This window comes from Echinops telfairi, unplaced genomic scaffold (assembly GCF_000313985.2).
Source record: "Echinops telfairi isolate 266 unplaced genomic scaffold, ASM31398v2 ScPeMD7_53;HRSCAF=182, whole genome shotgun sequence".
Classification (NCBI taxonomy): domain Eukaryota; kingdom Metazoa; phylum Chordata; class Mammalia; order Afrosoricida; family Tenrecidae; genus Echinops; species Echinops telfairi.
The window spans coordinates 17,559,287-17,581,430 of NW_022103951.1; the positions used below are offsets into that span (position 1 = coordinate 17,559,287).

General features: G+C 45.6%; 1 protein-coding gene across 1 annotated transcript in view; it reads left to right on the forward strand.

Annotated features, from left to right (window-relative positions):
* Nucleotides 1-22,144, forward strand: part of ARHGAP6 (Rho GTPase activating protein 6) — a 266,673-nt gene that overhangs the window by 220,492 nt on the left and 24,037 nt on the right. The window contains exons 6-9 of the mRNA XM_045290758.1: nt 5,832-5,887; nt 9,312-9,462; nt 10,824-10,969; nt 19,098-19,277. Of these exons, the coding sequence (XP_045146693.1) occupies nt 5,832-5,887; nt 9,312-9,462; nt 10,824-10,969; nt 19,098-19,277 (533 nt within the window). The remainder of the gene's footprint in view (nt 1-5,831; nt 5,888-9,311; nt 9,463-10,823; nt 10,970-19,097; nt 19,278-22,144) is intronic.

Here is a 22,144-nt window from a genome sequence, read left to right on the forward strand (position 1 = left end):
CACTGATATGTGCATCTACAATTCAGCAATAACTTGCAAATGGACATTACACAATTGATGTGTGTATGGATTGGGATAACAGTTGTATGAGCCCCTAATAAAATGTTTAAAAAGAAAAAGAAAAAAAAAAGAACTAGAGTCCAGTACGGTACGTATGGGAATGAAGTAGAAAGTCCACTGTGATGTAGAACTGGGCCCCATACACGAAGTATTAGATGTTCCCTAGAAGCGAGCTAAAGAAAGCACTTTTTAAAGCATTTTAAAGGAGAAAATTTCCACCCCAAATTCACAGCGCTCTCTAGCCAGATTGAGTAAGTGCATTTGTGAGTGAAAACTGAGTGCTGCTTTCCGTTTTCTTGTTGGTCTCTCCTGGCATGTGTTTCTGCAGTTTGTAAAATAGCATGCCATTTTTCAGAATGATTCACAACCAGGGTAAATGGCTTTCTTGTTTGGAAGAGTTCAAATGCAACATAAAGCGTGCCTAAAGGCAGGGAGATAATCTGGCTAACCTTACAAGGCCCAGAGTCTGCTCCAGGTCCCCAAAGTATTTAGTGTAGATGGCTTCAGAAAAATAAGAGGCATTTTTAAATCCAAACACATATTAATCTTGGTTACTGTAAACCAATGGGGAGGGGGAGGAAGATCCCAAAGCAATTCTTTCCTAAGATGGTATTTGCCAGATTTTGAAGTGAGTAGCTGAAGGCTTGATTCACCTGGGTTCTTTACGTATTCGTCAGAGATCTTTGTGCCAGCCCCAAATGTTGACCAATTGTTTGGGTGCCCTCTATATGCTTGTCCAAGGAACCCTAGGGGAGTATTAGTTAAGCAAATGGCTGCCAATCGAAACGTCAGCTGTTCGAACCCACCAGCTGCTCTGCAGAAAATAGAGGTGGCAGTCGGTTTCCACAAAGATGTACAGCCTTGGACATCATCAGAACAAAAAATCTTACCATAGTGAATGATGGGGGGAGTGTGGAGTGGAGACCCAAAGCCCATGAGTAGGCCACTGGAGATCCCCTTGCAGAGGGGTCTCAGGGAGGAGACGAGCCAGTCAGGGTGCGATGTAGCAACGATGAAACATACAACTTTCCTCTAGTCCCTAAATGTTTCCTCCCCGCTCCCACTATCATGACAGGAATTCTACCTTGCAAGTCTGGCTAGACCAGAGGATGTACACTGGTACAGATAGGAACTGGAAACACAGGGAACCCAGGGCGGATGAGCCCTACAGGACCAGTGGTGTGAGTGGCGATACAGGGAGGGTAGAGGGAGAGTGGGTAGGAAAGAGGGAACCGATTACAAGGAACTATATGTGACCTCCTCCCTGGGGGACAGACAACCAAAAAGTGGGTGAAGGGAGACGTCAGACAGCGCAAGATATGACACAATAACAATTTATAAATTATCAAGGGCTCATGAGGGAGGGGGAGCGGGGAAGGAGGGGGAAAATGAGGACCTAATGCCGGGGGCTTAAGTGGAGAGGAAATGTTTTGAGAATGATGAGGGCAATGAATGTACAAATGCGCTTTCCACAATTGATGTGTGTATGGATTGTGATAAGAGTTGTATGAGCCCCTAATAAAATGATTTAAAAAAAAGATGTACAGCCTTGGAACCTATGGGGGCAGTTCTACCCTGTCCTATAAAGTTGCTCCGAGTTGGAATAGACTCAGTGGTCATGGGATATTCATGTTCGTCCCCCTTCTCCAACTCGATTTCGCCTGAAGATTTTCTGTCTTCCTAGGACAAAATCCCTAAGCACCTTTGATTTCCAGGAAGCGCACATGCCCAGGAAGACAAACACGAAGATAAGGGAAGCCAGCCACATTCTCTTTTGCAACTGTGCCTGGTTTGAGGGCAGGGCCAGCAGCTCACTGAGCCCGCTCCGGTTCCTGCCGTCTCTTAAGCCAGTGACTCAAGCCCTTCTAGATCTCCGGGTCTTTTCAGTTCCTCAAAGCCACCTCTCTGTGTCCAGGCAATGCCTTTGTTGTTGTTGTTTTTAATCTACACCTGCTTTCTATCAGGGCCTCCCTTAAGTGAAGGATAAGGAATGCCTGCGCTGAACCTGTTCTTTGTGGAAAATCTCTGTAAGGTAGTTGGCTAAGACCAACAATAGGCTCCACCTGTTTTTTAAGCTGCTATTTGTTTTCCCCAAGCCCCTCTCCCCCTCAAAATAAACAGACGGATCCTAATTGACTGAGAGACATAGGAGGTACCGCCATCGATGTCACCAACTAGTCTGTGGCCCAGTAACTGGGACGGGGATCCAGAAGAGGGTGTCAGAGTGGAATCAACGGCGCGTGCCAACCACAGCGTCACCGATACCTCGTTTTTCATCACATTCATTTCAAATGAGTGAAGATGATCGTGCTATAAATTGTTCAAATAATACCACAGACGTGGGCATTTCTGAGCCTCCTGGAAGGACTCCGCTGCCAATAGAATAATTCAATCTATATAGAAAATGCGCTCATTTGTTCACTCTGTGGACATTTTCTATTATTCAGAAACCAGCTGAGAATCCAAAAATCTGAGCAGGCAAAATTTCAGTGACTGAGACCAAGTGCTGCATTAAAGTCTTTTGCTTTATACCTAGAAGACTCATGCAGGTCACCGTATATATGTATGTATATAATATATATAATATATGTATATTATATACAAAGAACGTATATAGTTCTTTGTATATAATATATAGTTCTGTGTCCCAGATAATGATTTACGTTTTCTACATGCATTCCTTAAGGAAGTCCTCCCAAACCCTTTGAGGTAGATGCTTATTTTACAGAGGCAGAAGTATAATTTAATATTTGACTGCAAATGGCTTGATTAGCCTTTGTTCCAGCGCCCATAAAGTGGAAACAGTACATTGGGCTGGACAACCAGAAGGCTCCAGAAGTCCTCTGAAAGTTGACCTAAAGTCATATCACAACACCCAAGAGCAAACCACTGATATGTGCATCTACAATTCAGCAATAACTAGACTCTGGAAATACAGCATCCCACAGGTTATGTTGTTCGGGGCCATCAAGATGGTTCTAACTCCGAGCAGCTTGATGTGCAACAGAAGGGACCACTGCCCGGTCCTGCACCACCTTCATCATTGTTATATTTGACCCCACTGTTGCATTGTGGGATGTCAACCCCATCTCCTTAAGGGTCTTCCTCTTTTTACTGCCCCTCCACGTTACCAAGCAAGTTGTCCTTTTTCCAGGGACTGGTCTCTCCTGATACTATCTTCAAAGACTATGAAATGACACCTCACCATCCTTGCTTCCAAGGAGTCTTCTGGCTTTACTTCTTCTTCCAGGACCGATGGGTTTGGTCTTCTGGCCTTCCATGTCTGTAATACTTCCACTATTTCTTACCGGCACCATCATTTAAATCGATCAATTCTTCTCCAGTATTTTTTTCATCAACTTCCAACTTTCACATACACCTGAGGTCTTGCACTGAATACACCACACAACAAGTCCTTAAAATAAATAGGCCAACAGATTTATTTCCTAAGAGCAATAATCAGTGATGTCATGAGAAACAAAATCCTTCATATGGACATCAACCCTAAAACAAAATGTGGAATAAGATGAAATTTCCGGGTGAGGGACTCTTCCAAGAGATACCAGGACCCTGAAGTTACAGTAGGTTAACTGCTTGGCTGCTAGGCAAAAGGCAGGTGGTTGGAACTCACCAGGCATTGCAGGGCAGAAAGATGTGGTGATGGACTTTGGGAAAGGTTTACAGCCTTGGAAGCTCTATGGGGTAGTTCTACGCTGTCCTGGAATGTTGCTAGGATTTGAATCAACTCAATGACACACGACATGTATACAATCTTGTAAAGCATGGTTTCCCAATCTCAGGAGCATTGACACTTTGGACCAGTTAACTCTTTACTGTATGTGTTGACCCCACAGTCGCACTTCTAGAACTAGATCTTAAATATATATATATCAATGTAACCAAATACCTGGCTATTAAATTACTCATAGTAAGGTCATATACTCATATAATAGTAAAAACAGTGGGAGGTGGTTGTTGGGGGGGTGTCTATATGCCTTTCAGAGGGGAATAGAAAGTAAATTGTGACACACTCTTATAATAACACCTTTGAATCCATTTTATATATTATCTGCAAGCAATTTTTACTGACATGAAAATTCTAGTGGCATAATATTGAATGAAAACAAGCATTCAAAAATACACACTATCTCTCAAAAGTCTGTTAAATATGTACAAGGAGACTTCAAAAAGTTCATGGATATGGATTTGAAAGAATATGGAATTTTTAAAAAATAATTTTATTGGGGGTTCATACAATGCTTCTCATAATCCATAATACAGCCATTGTGTCCAGCACATTTGCACATTTGTTGTCATCATCATTCTCAAAACATTTTCTTTCTACTTGAGCCCTTGGTATCAGCTCCTCATTTTTCACCTCTCTCCCCGCTAGCTCCTCCTTCATGAACCCTTGATAATTTATAAATGATTTTTATCTTTTCATGCCTTACACTGTCCAACGTCTCCCTTCACCCACTTTTCTGTTGTCCGTCCCCCAGGGAGGAGGTTATATGTAGATCCTTGTAATCGGTTCCCCCTTTCTACTCTACCTTCCCTCCACCCTCCTGGTATTGCAACTCTCACCACTGGCCCTGAGGGGTTTATCTGTCCTGGATTCCCTGTGTTTCCAGTTCCTATCTGTATCAGTGTACATCCTCCGGTCTAGCTGGATTTGTAATATAGAATTGGGATCATGATAGTGGGAGGGAAGAAGCATTTAGGAACTAGAAGAAAGTTGTATGTTTCATCGTTGCTATGCTGCACCCTGACTGGCTTATCTCCTCCCCACAACCCTTATGTAAGGGGATGTCCAGTTGCCCATAGATGGGCTTTGGGTCCCCAATCAGTTAGAAAAAGTAAGAAGGATAATGGAATCTGTCTACTTTTTGAAGTCTTGGAGTGTGTGTGTGTGTGTGTGTGTGTGTGTGTGTGTGTGTAGGCTGGAAAGAAATATTATGAGTGATTGCTTCTCAAGTATTTGTAACATTTGTCTAGGTTTTTTTCAACAAGCACTTGGTTTTATTATGATCACAGAAACAAGAAAGATAGGTTTTAAAAACTGATACCAGAACTCAAAATCTATATATAATGCATGCTTACATTAGCATTCTGCACAATAAAGAAATGCTACATTGTCTTCCTTCATATGGAGAAGACATGGAACTATCATGTGGAAATTATTTCATCAGAAACATTGAAACAAAGTGATCCTGACGCTGAAACATCTAATGACCCTATACAACAGAGTAGAACTGTCCCAGAGGGTTTCCAAGGCTGTCCATCTTAACAGAAACTATCACAGCTTTGTCCCGCACAGTGACTGGCGGGGTTGAACTGCCAAGATGTTGCTCAGCTGGAAGGCTGCCTTAACGACTGCACCACTAGGACTCCTCTTGGATACCATCCAGAAACCAATCTCACTGTCATCAAGTTGATTCTGACTCCTCTTGACCTTGCAGAACAGGGTAGACTTGGCCTGTGGTGTTCCCAGGCTATACATCTTAACAGGACCAGAGGTCTCATTTCCCCCCCACAGATCAGCTGGTGGTTTCCCAATGGCTGAGCCTCTAATTAGCAGCTCAAACTATCACCTACCACCCACCCCAGCCGCCAAGGCTCCTTTATGGAGATGATGGTGTGGGATAAATGAGCATTCATTGACTTCCTGTTGGCACACTTCTTCCATTGCTGTGCTGGCATTCTGTTTGATTTGTATTTGATTTCCTCCAGAGGAATCAACAGGATTATTGATTTTGTTTGCTTCTCCACAGGTCTCCAGACAGTGGGAATATTCCGCGTTGGCAGCTCAAAAAAGCGAGTGAGACAAGTAAGTGAAAAATGAAGATCCTATTAAGACATTTCACTTGGCTTGTAAATGAAGTGCCATGTGCAGACATTAAGCATATACAAATCTGTTTCTGAAGATGTCTTCTTTGCCTCTCTACTGAAACCAAAAAATTAAAACCAAGCTCCTTGCCAGCAAAGTCAAAGCCAAGTCCCTGGGGGTGGAAGGCAAGATTTTGTAATCATCCTATTGAGCCAGGAAGGAGGAGAGTCAGAGAGTACCTGATCAGCAAGTGATCATAAATAGATAATAACTGTGGAGTACCCATTATTGTCAAAATACGATCTGGAAAATGCCCTTAACATTCTCTTTGTGGAAGATACTGTGTTTAATGATCTGGCAAAATGATTCACTACTCACTTTACCCAGAAAGCCCCACAAAATCATGCACATCAAGACCAAATCTTCGGGTCCCTTTGAAGGACACCCATGAAACTGCCCAGGCCACCAAGAACCTGCTCATCCAGAAAGCCACTGAGTATCTGAAAGACGTTACTTTGCAGAAGCAGTGTGTGCCGCTGCGACATGACAGTGGTGGAGTGAGTAGGTGTACCCAGCCCACACAGTGGGGTTGAGTCCAGGGTCAGTGGCCCCAAAAGAGTGCCACAGTTTGGCTGCACGTGCTTAAAAATGCAGAGTCATGCTGAACAGAAGGGTTTAGCGGTGACTTATCTGGTCATTGAGCACATCCAGGTGAACAAAGCCCCCCAGATGTGCCGCCAGAGCACATGGTGGGATCCAGGGACACAGGCACTCCCCCTGCCACATGGACATGACCCTGACTGAATAGGAACACGTTGTTCCTCAAGCAGAAGAGGCAGCTGCACAGAAGAAAAGGCCCTCCCAGAAGAGACCGAAGAAGCACTGACTTAAGGGCCGGGAGGAAATTAAGGTTAAAAATCAAAGATAACAAAAGTGAAAAAAAATTAGGTTTATAGCTTTACCTTCTCAAAAATAAGTAATTCTGAAGTTGACCGAGAGCTACTGGTCCCCAATTCATTTGTCCTGTAGGGATCTGCCCCCATGGATGGCCTCAGCTTCTGTTACATTCTCTCAACAAAAGTTTGCAATTAGACCTTCAGGAATAGAATCCTATGATGGAGCAGGTAGCCAAATTCATAACAGCTTCAGAACAGCAAACCATCCTTTGAGAAGAGAATGCATTTGTGGGCTGAAAGAGAATTCAAATGCTAATTTCCCTCTGTTGGCACCAACCAAGGGAAATAAAACTCAGTGACTCAATAATGAAGCCAAGGGAAAAATAAATGTTTAGTTTGATAGAGCTGAAGAAATGATATTTGTTCATCTTATTGAAACTACCTGAAATAAATATCACCTTGTATCTTTTTGTGTGTGTGAAGATAAAAAGGGTTTTCACAGGAAGCACAGTTTCCATTTGGTTAGTTTTTATTTAATATTTACACGAGAGACTATTGAGCAAACAGCCAGTATTTCACCACAGAATTTGCAGGAAGAGTGATAGAAGAGTGACATTTGTTGGGTCTCTCCTCTATGCAGAATTCAGGAATATTTTCACAGACATTATCTCCTGGAATCCACCCATGAACCATGAGAGGAGCTGTAGCTTCTTTCATCTATTTTCCTTTTTTTAAAAAAGTCTTCCAAAACGCTCTTTCACTTCCATCGAGTCCATGCCAACTCATAGTGACCCAATAGGACAGGGTAGAACTGCCCCTGTGAGTTCCCAAGGCTGAAACTTTACGGGGGTAGATGGATTAGCACTGCTGGACTTGGGGTTAGCAGCTCAATGCATAACCAGATGCCACCAAGCCCCTTGAAACAAAATAATAACCGTATTTCAAGATCGCATACATGAACCCGTCCATAGGAAAAACTTTGGTGTCTGTTCATTTTGTATGCATGTGTATGTGTGCGCTCAGAACAGAGAAAAAGGTGAGCTTGAGGGCTTGCAAGTCAGAATAGTTCCATTGGCAGTGGTCTTGAGTGGGGGTGCCTAACACACTGAGGGCGAGGTGCCTGGAGCCAGTAAACCCTTCGAGTAGTGATGGGTTCTCGCCTCAGAAGGAGTGATGGCAAATGCCAGCAGTGATTCATTCATTGTATCAGGATCCACTGAATGGACAATCTTTGCCTGGAGCTTGAGGAAGACTCATTCAAGGATGTTGTTGTGGTTGTTATTGCTGTTATTCTGTACTGTCGAGTTGGATTGGACTCATCGTGACTGTATGTCCAATAGAACGAAATACTGCCCGGTCCTGCTCCCTCCTCCCAATTGTTCTTATGTTTGAGCCGACTGTTGTGGCCACTGGGTCAGCCCATCTGGACGTGGGCAGATGATCTAATGACAATAGAATTAGTGGCCACTTTGATTTGAAAGTATGAAAGCTGCTCACATTTGTCATTCTCTCGTGTTCGGTGGCCTCTTGGTGGGCCATGCTTGCTCTTCAGAACACTTGTCACTGTATTGAGAGCTAGTCAATGGTGGGATTACCCTCCGATCCCCTGTCACTCTCCCAGCCCGTGGGCTGGGGAAGGGAGGGGGCTTTGCCTGTGGATTCACCACCATTTCTCAGGCCCGTGACAGGCAACAGAGGAAGCGTACAGTACATCTTTGTCAAAAGGAATGAATCCATGAGTGATTGAATAATGAACTCGTGCGGAAAGCTTATTCCATCGAGGCGGAGTCATGAACTCCCATAATGATTTCTACAGCACAGGGTCATGCGTCAACGCAGTTGAGCTGTCAAGAGTGAACGTAGGATGTGGAAGGTATTACTCCATCTTGTTGTTGTGGGTTTCTGCTACAGTAACGGCTGATAGGCAGAATGTAATGATGAAGTCAAAGAATCCTTCTGACGATTGTTAATAAGGCGACTTTGACAAAGCTAAGGCCGCTTTTCTTTCAGGATTGCCATCTGACCAGCCTCGCCATCTGACCAGCCTCAGTCATGAATGGCTTATCAGGCTGATGAATTTGATTAGCTGCAGCAAAACCCCCTCGCTTCCTTGCCGAGTGCCTCTGTAAATTTTCAAAATGCCAACCTGACAGGCTTGCTGACGCCCAGACAGGCTGTGTGATGGACGGAGTTCCCGTTGGCCTTGAGAGTTGACCTACGTTCCATTCCACCCCAGAGCTCTAGGCACCCCATCCCACCCCCAACCTTCTGGTTGTCATTAGTGGGCCCTTCTGCTTGCGTCATCCACAGCAAGCCCGCAGAGCGTTTTACTTAATATCACATGTAAGGTATGTACACTCTAGTCATGGCTGGCTTCCTGCTGCAGACTCGCCAGACCAAGGTGGCAGCGTGCTTGCTTTTCAGATAGAATACCAGGTGCTGGGAGCCCAAGCGCGCCTTTGGCTGGGAAGTGAACACCGAAGGATGGGGTTGGGGGACTGCCATTTGAACCGTTTGTCTCCCCTCAGTTACGGGAGGAATTCGACCGTGGCATTGACGTTTCTCTGGAGGAGGAGCACAGCGTCCACGACGTGGCTGCCTTGTTGAAGGAGTTCCTGAGGGACATGCCGGACCCTCTGCTCACCCGGGAGCTGTACACGCCCTTCCTCCACACGCTGCGTACGTGAGGCCGTCCTGGGCGGGAAAGTGCCCCTGAGACGCCAGGGTGTCCAGCTCCCTCAGCCAACCTTGTGCCTCTTTGCCCTGACATCTATTTTTTGTCTTCATTGATGGATCTCTAATGAGCGGGCTATTTGGGGACTTTTCTGAGCTTCACCCTAGGGAGAATTAGCAAGAAGAAAGTTGCTATCAAACAAATGCACATAGCCAAGAAGGAGTTGGGCGGTTTGCAAATGACCCCAAAGACTGTAGAAAGTGCCACATCAATTGATGCTTTGGAGTACAAGCAAAAGTTCACATTAAGCCTGTCCCTGAAAATAAGTTTGCTTTTTGTGGTATGGAAAAGGAGGGAGAGAGAAGAATCCAGAGAGAAGGGGCCAACGGGCGATCCCAGGGCAAGCTCAGGCCAGGGCTTTGGGTCTGTGGATACAGAGCCCATGGAGGAGAAATGGAGGGTGATGGGCAGAGGCATAGACTTGGTCAGCCTCCCACGGTAGGGCTCGTGTAGGACCACGATAGAGAAGACAAGAGCCATCATGCTGTATATGGGGAGAGACAGAACGTCTAGCCTTTGGATGTTCTTCAAAAGAAGACCGCCCCAAACCCATTAGAACCTTTATTGAGTCTCAGTCATTGGCATCGACAATGAAAGCTTGATATCTATAAAGTAGGGGATGCATTACATCGTCAGGGAAAGGTGAGAGACACAAGTCAGGGAAACGAAGTTCCCTGGATTGCCAAAGCTAAGAGTCTCAGCCATGCTTGCAATCAGGAAAATGTAGTCATGGGAGCAGGAATATTGCTGTGCTTGTCACTCATTTGAAGTTCGAATGGGCTGACGCCTCTGTTCTTCTAGTGCCTTGGTCGCTAGCATTCCAGTTTCTCTCATGAAGATTTTGGATGGAGATCCTTTTTCTGCCCAGGGCCATTTGGATAGGATCACATCATTCTTGATCACACAAAAGCATCACCCTAAAACTTACCCGGTGATCTTTGGTCAAACATTCAACGAAAGCACCTCTAATGTGATAGCTGGGACGGTTTCTCTGGTGTGGCGTGTGACATGAGCTGGGATCGATGATTTTGTGGACGTGAAGTATATGTGTCTGGCCTGCTGGCTGGACGTGCCCCATCCCTGCTTTAGAGGGGCTGCCATGATTTCTCTAGTTGTTCCACGTCCCCAGCTCGAATCCCTCGTTATATTCTTCAGAGAGCTGGGTCCGTAGAGCGTGGGTGGGGATGGGGGAGCGGAGTTGATGAAGAGATCCATGACTTGCGTTGTCCCTTTCCATTAAGAATGTGCCCCACTGCCTGGTATGTGCACCCCCCAACTCAGAGGGCCTCTTGTCGCCTTGTTTTAGTGTTGGAGCCAGAGGAACAGCTGGGCGCCCTACAGCTCCTCATCTACCTTCTACCTCCCTGCAACTGCGACACCCTCCACCGCCTCCTGCAGTTCCTCGCCATCGTGGCCAGCCGTGCTGACGACATCAGCAAAGATGGGCAAGAGGTATGCCCCCCTCCCCCAATTGGTGGCCAGCGAGGCTGCGACTCTTGCTTTTGATTTCAGAGGAAGAACCACCAACATGGTCATACTTTCCACCTGGAGAAAATGACACTCCCTCTCTTGACTTTTCTGATTCGGTGGGAAGTGAATCAAAGCCAGGCTTTCTCTCGAGAGACAGCTTCTAGGAGCACAGGGCCCACTCACCTCCTTGTAGGTTCTTAAGGAAGCTTCTCGTGGAGGCTATCTTTTTTTATGATGATGCTATGGGATACCACCTCATTATTCTCCTGGGTTTTCCGTGGGACTCCCATCTTTCCTAGTAACTAGAGTTCTAGTATCTCTATTTCAAGGGATCCTTTCTCTCTTTAAACACTTTCTGCAAAGTAGGGACTGGTTCTATGCGATGGCTGGGCAAGCTTTCAAAACGAGATGCAAAGGGAGTGCACTGCCATTGGGTCGATGTCGACTTGTAGCGACCTTCTAGGACAGGGTAGAACTGCCCTATGGGTTTCTGAGAATGTGACTCTTCATGGGAGTAGAAAGTCCCATCTTTCTCCCAAGAGTAGCAGCTGGTGGTTTTGAGCTGCTGACCCTGCAGTTAGCAGCCCAGCTCCTACCCACTACCCCACCGGGGCTCCTAGGAGAAGGAACTAGGAGGTATGCTTTACTCATCAGTGTCATGATATCTTGGGGCAACACGATGTCAGCTGTTGGAGGTGGTTCTGCACAGAGTCCCATAGACTTTTCTTTTTATCCTGGTGTGATCCACACCAGAGGTTTGGTGTTCTAGCTCTCTTTGACCGCACTCAGAGAATTTGAGGTGGTTTGGAGTTTCACCTTTGGACAAGGAAGATACTGTCTTAATTTTTAAGTAACCTCCGACCAAGCTACCTGTTTCATCTTTGCCTTAATAGGAAACTAGCGGCCCTCTTTCATACCATTCAGTCTTACTTCTCCTTGACCTTGGAGCCCCCAGAAGATATCCAAGTCTCTAATCTGCTAGCATGCATTATAAATCAACAAGGGGCTTCCCAGATTTGCTTAACCATGGAAACTTTTGTTTAAAATCCTTGCTAAGGACAACACCAAGCTGTATTGTGAATTTAATTCCATAAAATGGTCCAATGCCTTTCCTAGAGAACATAGTCCTATATAATTTTTTCCCACTTTAAAACAGACAGATCATTTTGTATTTCTTATCCTTGTTGTCTTCCGTGTCGGGGAGTGAACGGAACTTTCATGAAGCTGTTATTTTTCTTGCTAGTAGTTGTAATTCCTGGGAGCCTGACAGGCAACAGATTTAATACTATGGTCCTGACACATTTTTTCAGCAAAAAAAGCTCTTTGATGGGTAGAGTATAATTCTCGTTAATTGCTAAGTAGTTAGCTCACCTGTCTGGATGTTAGCCATTTTTGGCAGGAGTATGATCTGGGTAATCACCAGGTAACGTCAGAGAGAACCCCGTGTGCCCAGGAAGGTCAGTTGCTTCACTGGGATTTCTTCAGTGCTATGTGTGAAGAAGAAAGTCAGGTCTCAGCTGCTGAGAAGCCAACAAGGATATGAAAAGTCTGATTGAGCTCACACATACCCTTTTCTTTATTTTTAACAGTTTTACTATCACTTCATCCACATGTCATCCAATTCAATAATTCAATACTATCAAGAAGAGTTGCACAATTAGCACCACAGTCCATTCTAGAACGTTTTCATCTTGCATGTACTCATTGTTAGTCAAGATTTTGTTTTTCTAATTCTGGCAAAAATATACCAAAAATAAAAATAAAACGATCTCTGATTCTACAACCTCCACCTGTATATTTCAACGGCATCAATTATACTCTTGACATTGTACAGCTGTTACTGATATCCTTTTCCAAAGTGTTTTCCCTACCAACCTAAGTTCAGTGCCCCACCCCCTCAAGGAGGAACTCTTTGTCCTTCACCCATGGTCACCCTTGGTCAAGTTTGGTTTCTTTTCTTTTTTTATTAGTAGCTTTCTTGGTGTCATATTCACATATTATACATGTTTGGTTAAATCGCTTTTGAAAAGAGTTTGAATCTAGATCATCCCAATCGGTTCTAGTGTTCCTTTCACCCCACAATTGCCCTTTGGGAATCGTCTTCAAATACTCTGTCCAACTGTTGAGCAAATCTGCATTGCCTGAGCAAAAAGGAAGAATGACTTCTTAGATGAGTATAAGTGAGAGGTAGCATCACCTACCACATGCCAGTGTGGTGCTAGTGGCTTTACCTCTACACCCACTCCTCACTTAGCAACTTGGTTAGATACTAAAGACCTAGTCATTTGAAAATCGGTGTGACGAGAGAATAGAAGATGACTACATCACCTCCCTCCCTCATCTGTACTCTGGACATCCATTGGCTAAGATCACCTGCTCCTGCCACCTCCCCCCACCAACCCCAGCCCGACTACTCATCAAGAACATACGTGTAGACTAGCAAGCAGACCTGTACCAGAGGCCTAACTCTGGGTTTCTCAACCTCCGCGTGACTGACCATTGGACGTGGTGGGGGAGATTGTAGGGCGTTTAGCGGCACCCTGGGCCTCTCCCCACTCCCTGACTCTCACCCCCATGTAGCGATGGATGGGGAGGGTCGGTGTTTCCTCCTCCCTAAAGTGTAATAGCAACCAAATGTGTTGCCATAGAGTCCATTGCGACGAGTGTGGCTGAGTAGAACTCCCTCATAGTGTTTGCTTAGCTGTGCTCTTCATCACCAGACCTTTCTTCCGTGGTGCCACTTGGTGACTTGGCATGACCAACCTTGAGGTTAGGAGTCGAATGCCAATCATTTGTCATACCCAAGGACCTAAATGACCATCACCATCACCTTTCTGATGGGCATGGATGAGTTTGAAAGATCATCGTCTTATTTACTAGTGGGATCTTACAGCTGTCTACAGAGAGGGCATGAGAAAAATGGTCGACTCGTCCAGCAGTGCTGTTTTTAGAACGGGGAAAAAAAGAAAAGAGTGATCTTTTATCAAGTGGTGGTGTTTTGCTATCTTTTGTTTGTTTTATTTTACTCTGTTTTGTTTGGTTTGCTATTTGCTGTGCTCCTTGGCGGGGAGGAGAAATTCCCAAATGTAAGAAAGATTTTATTTCTTCTAGAAAGAATATTATAGGCACAAAATGGAAACAGCCTTGGGGATGTCCAAGTCCCACCGCAGGAAGTCCAAGATCACCACCACCACCACACCACCCCCCCCCCCACACACACACACACTCCTCCTTGGCATTTCATGGAAAATACAGTGTGAAAATGTTCTGTTCTGGTGAGAGAATCCAGGGCTTTGGATCAGTTCTTAAAGGGCCTCTGAGAACAAGAACTTAGGAAGCATCGAGGGAGAGTGTGGTGACTGGTCTTTGGGGAGGAACATGCTATGAGGAACTGAGAGGCTACCTTTGTAACATCCCACAATGGCAAGAGGTGTTCAGCCCTCTCCTTAGGTGTAGAGTGTAAGAGGCCTCCAAACCACTTAGTTGTCAGAGATTTGTTCTGCATTCATTTTGAGATTATCTGGATGACCAAGGGTTTTGTTTTGTTTTTGTTTTACCCCTTATATTTTGTGCTCATGCTGCAGGTCTGGTTCCTGCCATGCTTTGAAATAAGTATCCCGACAATCCATACTGCTACAGGGTCTCCCAGCTCTGCCACCACCTAGCTCTCCACACTAGGTGCCACTCCACTAAAACATAAGACTAAAAGCAGCAGCTGCTTCAGAAGCACATAGGGAGAACATATGCAAATGGCCTGTGGACAGCCCTGAGTCCAGTGGCCATACGTGCGCTACTTGTACTAAGTGGGAATGCTTCCCACTCAGCTCAGAAATCATCTAGGAGGCTTAGTCAGTAAAGAGCAAACCTGTCCTTAAATCTGCTAGCGAGTTAAATGATAATTTACTTCATCATCCAGTGTCCGCTGCACTGCCTGAATAGCTTTCTCAGATATTTATTTCTATATTACATGTATTGTATATAGTTGAGCTTTCTTTTATTACACATTTATATTATCTGTCTTTATGGTTAGGAGGCCTGGTGGCTTCGTGGGTCACAGCTTAGGCTGCTAACTGCAAAGTCTGCAGTTGGAAAGATGAAGCTTATAGCGAAAGCTGAAGCTGAAGCTGTCTGCTCCTGTAAAGACTGACAGCCTTGCATACCCACAGGGGTGCTTCTCTTCTCACCTGCAGACAGAATTGACTCAATGGCATGGGGATCTTTATGGATATATATGTATGTATGTATGTATGTATGTATGTATGTATGTATTTTTTATATTTTATACATTAGGTATGCAGGATCCTTGGGGAGGGGGGGACATTGTTGTCCACTTGACTAACTCATGGTCACTTATGTATGTCAGAGTTGGTAATATTTTCAATGGTTGTAATCTTAGGGAAGTAGATCACCAGGCCTTTCTTCAACAGTGCCACGAAGTGGATTCAAACCATCAACCTTTCAGTTAGCAGCGAAGCACCACCCAGAGACCTATACACATCTATACACATACTGCCATTGAATCAATTCCAACTCATAGCGGATCTATATAGGGTTTCCAAGGCTGTCATTTTTTATGGAAGCAGACCTCCTCAGCTTTCACCCGAGGCTGGTGAGTTTGAAATGCAAACCTTTCAGTTAGTAGTCCAAAGCTTACCTAACAGAACCACCAGGGCTCTTTCATGCATAGATGATAGATAGATGACAGACAGATAGACATATACCCACATACTCACAGATAAGCCAAGCTTGCTGCCACCCCGTTCATTCGGACTCGTAGCAACCCTATAAAGCAGAAGAGCACTTCCCGTGTGGGTTTCTGAGGCTGGAAATCTTTACAGGTGCAGAAAGCCTCATCTTCCTCCTGTGGAGTGGCTGGTTGGTTCAAACTGCTGCCCTGCAGCCCAACTCATTATCCACTACGCTCCTCTACTCACATGTGAACATACATAGATGTGTCTACACATATGTACAAAAGGGCTTCCAAAAGTCCACGGGAAATATTTCTATGAGTTTTCTGAAGCCCCCTCATATGAATGTACATAAACAAAACAAACCCACTGCTGTGGAATTGCTTCCAACTCCTAGCGACTCGATAGGACAGAATAGAACTGCTCCTCTTTATGGGAACAGACAGCCTCATCTTTCTCCCTCAGAAGGGCAGGTGGATTTGAACCATTGAGGTTATGGTTAGCAACCCAACACCTAACCCACAGAGTCATAAATGAGTACACATATATACGTGTAGACACGGAGTTGATTCTGGCTCATAGCGACCCTCTAGGACAGAGGAGAGCTGCCCCAGAGGGTTTCCCAGGCTGAAGTCTTTACAGAGGGAGACAGCCGCATCTTTCTCCGGAGGATCAGCTGGGAGGTTTGGACCTCCGCTTTTCAACACAAGTTGAGCAGTTAGAATCCTTACACCACCAGGACTTTTTATATGGTGTGTGTGTGTAACCAGACTCAATGGAGTCAATTCTGACTCACAACAACCCTATAGGGCAGGTTCGAAGTGCCCCGATGGCTTTCTGAGAGTGTAACTCTTCACAGGAGTAGAAAACCTCATTGTTCTCCTGAGGAGCAGCAGGTGGTTTCGAACTGCTTGATCTTGTGATTAGCAGCCCAACTTGTAACTCACTGTGCCACAAGAGGGGTGTGTGTGTGTGTGTGTGTATACACGTGCATGTATTTAAACATGGAGAGCAAGAATCAAAATTGTCTGGAAGCGGGTCTACTTTTCAGTTTTACAAACAAAACAAAGCAATTCCCAAAAGGCACAAAGAAAGCTGTGGCCGGCTAGCTGCTGGGCACAATGGGATGTTACCAGCACCTTGTACCGCTTGCTCAGAATAGCACCAGGCGCAGAACTGAGAGATTGTGGAGCTGCACATTGTCCTTATACTCAACAGTGTTGTCGAAGGAAACAGCCTTCTCTTGGTCCGTGTTAAAACAGGAGAGAGAGGAAACCCTTACAGTGCTTTGGGGTAGAGAGCGTTCCCCATGCCTTCTACTTCCAAAGGGCAGAAGTTGTAAATTGCTCAGACATGGTTTGATTTTTCATCACGAATTTCTAGCAAGAGAAATGAGAAAGAAAAAAAAATAAAAGAAAAAAAATTAAAAAAAAAAAAGAAATGAGAAAGAAAAATGAAAAAATGGCTGTGGTTTATCAAGGCAATAAAGAACACATAAGCCATCATCCATATAGAGTACTTGAGTTAAAATCCCCAGTGTTTAGTACTGGAAACAATTTCACTTGGCTGCAAATTGCCTCCTAAAACACCCAGGCCCTGTAGTCCACCCTGTGGGATTGCAAAGCAGGGGACCAGAAGTTCTGGGTAGCACAGGATGTGGTCCCCTTGGAGGCTTGTTCTCAGCCATCACTTGGAACTAGTGACTTCTATGCTGTGTACCTACATGCTTTTCAATCCAGGTGAACTCTCCCCACCCAGAAACCTTCCCCAGGCATGCCTAGGATGTGAATGAGCCCTGACCAAAGAAATCAACGCTAGGGGTCCTCTCAGGAGAATGTTGGGGCCATCTACTCCTTGCGGGGGACGGCCGTGGAAGTCCTATAGGGCAGTAGTTCTCCTCTGTCTTCTAGGGTTGCAATGAGTCAGCCTCAATTCAACGACAGTTTAAAAAAAAACACTCCCTGCCATTGACTCCATCTTGGCGCACAGTGACCCTATAGGACAGGGTAGAACTAACTGCCCCTGTGGCTTTCTGAGACCGTAAACCTTTTCAGGAGTCGAAAGTTTTGTCTTTCTCCTGCAGGGCAGCTGGTCGTTTCGAATTGCTGACCTTTGGGTTAGCAGCCCAACGCATAACCATTACACCACTCCTTCAATGCCAATGGAATTGGTTTTGGTTTGGTTTGATTTGGTTGTTTGCTTGTGGGGAAGGGGACAGTATTTAGTGTTTCTCAACCACAGGCCAATATGCTCCCCAGACAGTACTTGACAATGTCTGGGGACATTCTTGCTTGTCCAAGCTGCAGGTACAGGGAAAGACTTCTAGCCTCTAGTAGGTAGACGAGAAGCATGGTGCCAGATAGGACAGCCCGGGGCCCCAGGGAACCCTGGCCAAGAGGAACTTGGCAGGATAATCTCTGCCATCTTAAAGTGGCATAGAGGGACGGGTTTGTATAGCTTCAGAGAAATCCCAACACAAACTCACTGCCATCGAGTCAATTCTGACTCGTAGTGGCCCTGGAGAGAAAGAGAGTAGGTAAGCAGAATCTTGAAGTCCTTTCTAACGTTCAGGTGCCTTGCTTGTGGCTGTGCCACGTGGAGGGGTTACTCCTACGACAGCGCCCAATCCTATTCACAAAGTGTCTCTTTGAGGGAGATGGTTTGACACTGTTGTCTATAATCACTGAAAGCCGAAAGCAATGTAAATGGCTATCCTTTCTTTCACTGTGGTTAAAACAAATCGGGTTGACATCTATGCAGTGGGGAGGCTAGGGACGAATCAGGGTGATGATTTCGGATGGAAGTGGGAAAATGCATGCAGCATGCAGCATCTTGTTAAATGATACGGTACAGAATCACTGGTGACTCTGAGACTCTGCTTGATAAAGGAAAAGAATTATAACAAATGTGCTTGACACAATGGATGAATGGATGGATTGTGATAAGAGTTGTACTAGCCCCAAATAAAATGATCAAATTAAAAAAAGAATAATTATTGATAGATATGTATAGAAGAGGGTATGAATGGCTGAGTCATGGGATAGTGGGCAATTTATTTGCTTTATACTTACCTCTACTTGCTACTTATTCATATATTGACCATGGGTAGAATTTTTTTTAATATATTGTAGGTTAAAAAAAAAAAGAATTTCCTTCTTGCTCTCTGTGCTACCCTTTAGTTTTAGCCATCTCTCTTCTTCCTTCTCTGCCAAACTATTCAGTGCAAGGGCGCTCTCTTCGTTGTCTCCCCATTAGGGATGGAGGCTCCTTTCTACACGGCCCCTGAACATGGTTCGAACCATTGGGAAGGCCCGCCTTCATGGATGCTGACGGAAAGAGCGGGGTCCTTTCTGGAGAAACCGCACAGCGAGGGGCAACGCTCCATCGGTGATTGAGCCATCCTGTGTCCTCTCTTCCCGTAGGTCACTGGGAACAAAATGACATCTCTGAACCTGGCCACCATATTCGGACCCAACCTGCTGCACAAGCAGAAGTCATCGGACAAGGAGTTCTCTGTGCAGAGCTCAGCTCGCGCCGAGGAGAGCACCACCATCATCGCGGTGGTGCAGAAGATGATCGAGAATTACGAAGCCCTCTTCATGGTAGGGGGCTTTTCTTGAGGCTGGCAATGTGGTGAATTGCTCAATAGACCGCAAGGGTATCCCTTCCGGGTCGGCAAGGATCACTCTTTGGAATCATTTAATTCAGCGGTTCTCAACCTGTGGGTAGCAACCCCTTGGGGGATCGAATGACCCTTTCACAGGGATTGCCTAAGACCATCGCAAAACACATGTTTCCAATGGTCTTAGGAACTGAGACTCTGCTCCTCTATCCGTCTCCAGGCGGGGTCGCCCACATGCGGATACGCCCACCTACGAAAGTACCCAGTGTGAAGACTGTTACCCATGGTACACCATGCTTCAAGACAAAATTTCATTGATTTGTCATTAGAAATATCTATTTCACAATATATAATTACATTTTGTTTCTGTGATTCATCACTATGCTTTAATTATGTTCAGTGAAATACATCTGTAACAGTGAAAATACATCCTGCATTTCAGATATTTACATGATGATTCATAACAGTAGCAAAATGATGGTGATGAAGTAGCAACGAAAATAATGTTATGGTTGGAGGTCACCACCACAGGAGGAACTGTATGAAAGGGTCGTGGCATGAGGAAGGTTGAGAACCACTGATTTAATTAGTCATAACAGGGCCCTAGCTCAAAACAGGCTGGACACGCTGTCCTTTGGAATTCAGCTCAGGCAGGCTGGGAGTCTGACAGCCGGCCTCTGTGATGCTCCAAGAGCCTCTTGTCGTCTTGCCTCTCGAATAGAGAGAACTTCACCCGGTCTTCACCTGCCCTTCCTCTGTCCTTCCCTTGCCACTTCCTGTTTCCCTTTTCAGTGGTTCCTTGCACCTGATAGTTCCTGCGTGGTGCTACTCTTGCTCGACACTGTCGCAGTCTTTGGCAACAAATTCTCCTGGGTGATTCTAAGCTCCTTTTAAGCCAGGCCTGTGGCCTTTGTCTCGCCTCTCTGTATCCTCTGGACGCTTTGGAAGGTCCTCCATCTGGCAGTTGTTCGGTAAAGATTTTTTTTTTTTATTTGTCTTGAATTCCCAGTTCCTGTTTTCCCTCATGAAACGGGGTGGCTTCCTTCAGCTTCCCTTGAAACGGAACACCAGCCAATGCTCTGCCACGTGTCAGAAGGTGCAGAGACTCGCCCCAACTTCCTTGTGTGTCTCTTGTCCCCTAGCAAGGCCCCACCATAAAGTCTGTCTTCTTCTACCCTCTTCCATGCTCTTGTTCTAGATCGACATGTCCAATCCCCCAATGAGCTGCTTTCCTTTATGAAGGACCTCACATGGATTTATGTACATGCCAGTCTTCTCCCGCTTTGAGTTTATACATGGGAGAGACAGTGCTTCCAGCCCTTGCCCTCTGTGTCTGACCTGGGTGACCATGAACAAGTAGTTCAACATTCAGTAGTTTCAGTTTTAGCTTCGGTGCCATGGGAAGAATAAACACGTGGCCTAAGCCATAGGCTGGTTACCACAGTCTATTGATAAGGGGGAGCATTCTTCAAACTTACTGTCTGTGTTTACAAATAAGTAAACTGGTAGGCAACATAAGGTGTCTCAAATCTCAGTGCTTCAAAACAAGACACACAAATATCTCCTGAGCAGAAAATGTAATCTGATGTTGGGTGGACAGGTCTCCCAGTGGCAATAGAGGGACACTGGCACCCTGTTCCTTGAGACTTTGCTATCCCCTAGCATTTTATGGGCCCAACCTAGAAGGGGCATCCATCACATAGGCTCAAACCCCACTAGCCAGAGCACCCTGAGAAGCCACACCTGTCTGCAAGGGAGGCTGTGTGTTCTGGCCGAGTGTCCAGGAGGCAGAGAGAGTAGATTTACCACAGGGACAACTTCACTGAGGGGCAGTGACCGTGTCTCACTCGTCTTGGTGCCTCCACTGCACCCTCTCTGCGCAACACCCGAAAAGCTCTCCAAAAGGGTGTGCGGAGCCATTGCTACTGTGTCCGTGTCACATATCAGCCCCAAGCCTCATCATGAAGCACATAGTTAGATGAATCAAACATATGAACTTTTCAACAGTTTCTTCCGATTTTTTTCTTTTTAATCATTTTACTGGGCCTCATACAATTCATCACAATACATAGATCAGTTGTGTAAAGCACACCTATGCATTTGTTGCCCTCATCATTCCCAAAGTTCACTTTCCTCTTGGCGTTTCCTCCGATTTTAAGTCCCATCTCATCTCGCCAGGCATTCTGTCCTGCTCGCTGGCTTTTAGTTCAAACAAAGTACAATAAGGGACCTTCCTTCTTTCCTAATTCAATCCTCAAGATTCTGTGTTCCTTCCACAAACCACCGGGCATTTTTTTTCCTCCCAATCCTGACAAAACATGTCCTGGTATCCTGGAAAGGCCAGCTGCTGCCATTCAGGCCATGGTATTCCCCTTCCCCAGCCCCTCCCTGGGCTTACTCACAATAGTGGGTGTTGCTGTTAGCTCCCCACCAGTCAGTCCCGACTCCACAGGACCCCGCGCACTAGGAAGCCACACATGGCCCAGTTCTGCACCACCCTCATAAGTGGTTGGGGTCCCAACAGGATGGCCAGTTCAGAGGTGCCATCTTATTTCCAGTGACCCATGTGAAAAGAGACAAGGCAAGGCAGCTGTTCTGTGTTGCTTTATGAACTGCAGACTACATCATCAGGAGGCGAGGAGGACAGCGGCTTGTTGTGACCCTTGGGGTTTTCAGAAATGGCTCCCCCTGCCTTTCTCCCTAGTTTGTCTAAGTCTGGAAGCTCTGCTGAAACCTGCCCCCATGGGTGACCCTGCTGGTCTTTGAAGTAAGTGGCCTTAGCATCCAGCATCCCAACAACATGCAGGTCACTATAGCACTCTTGCAGACTGACAGGTGGTAGAGGTG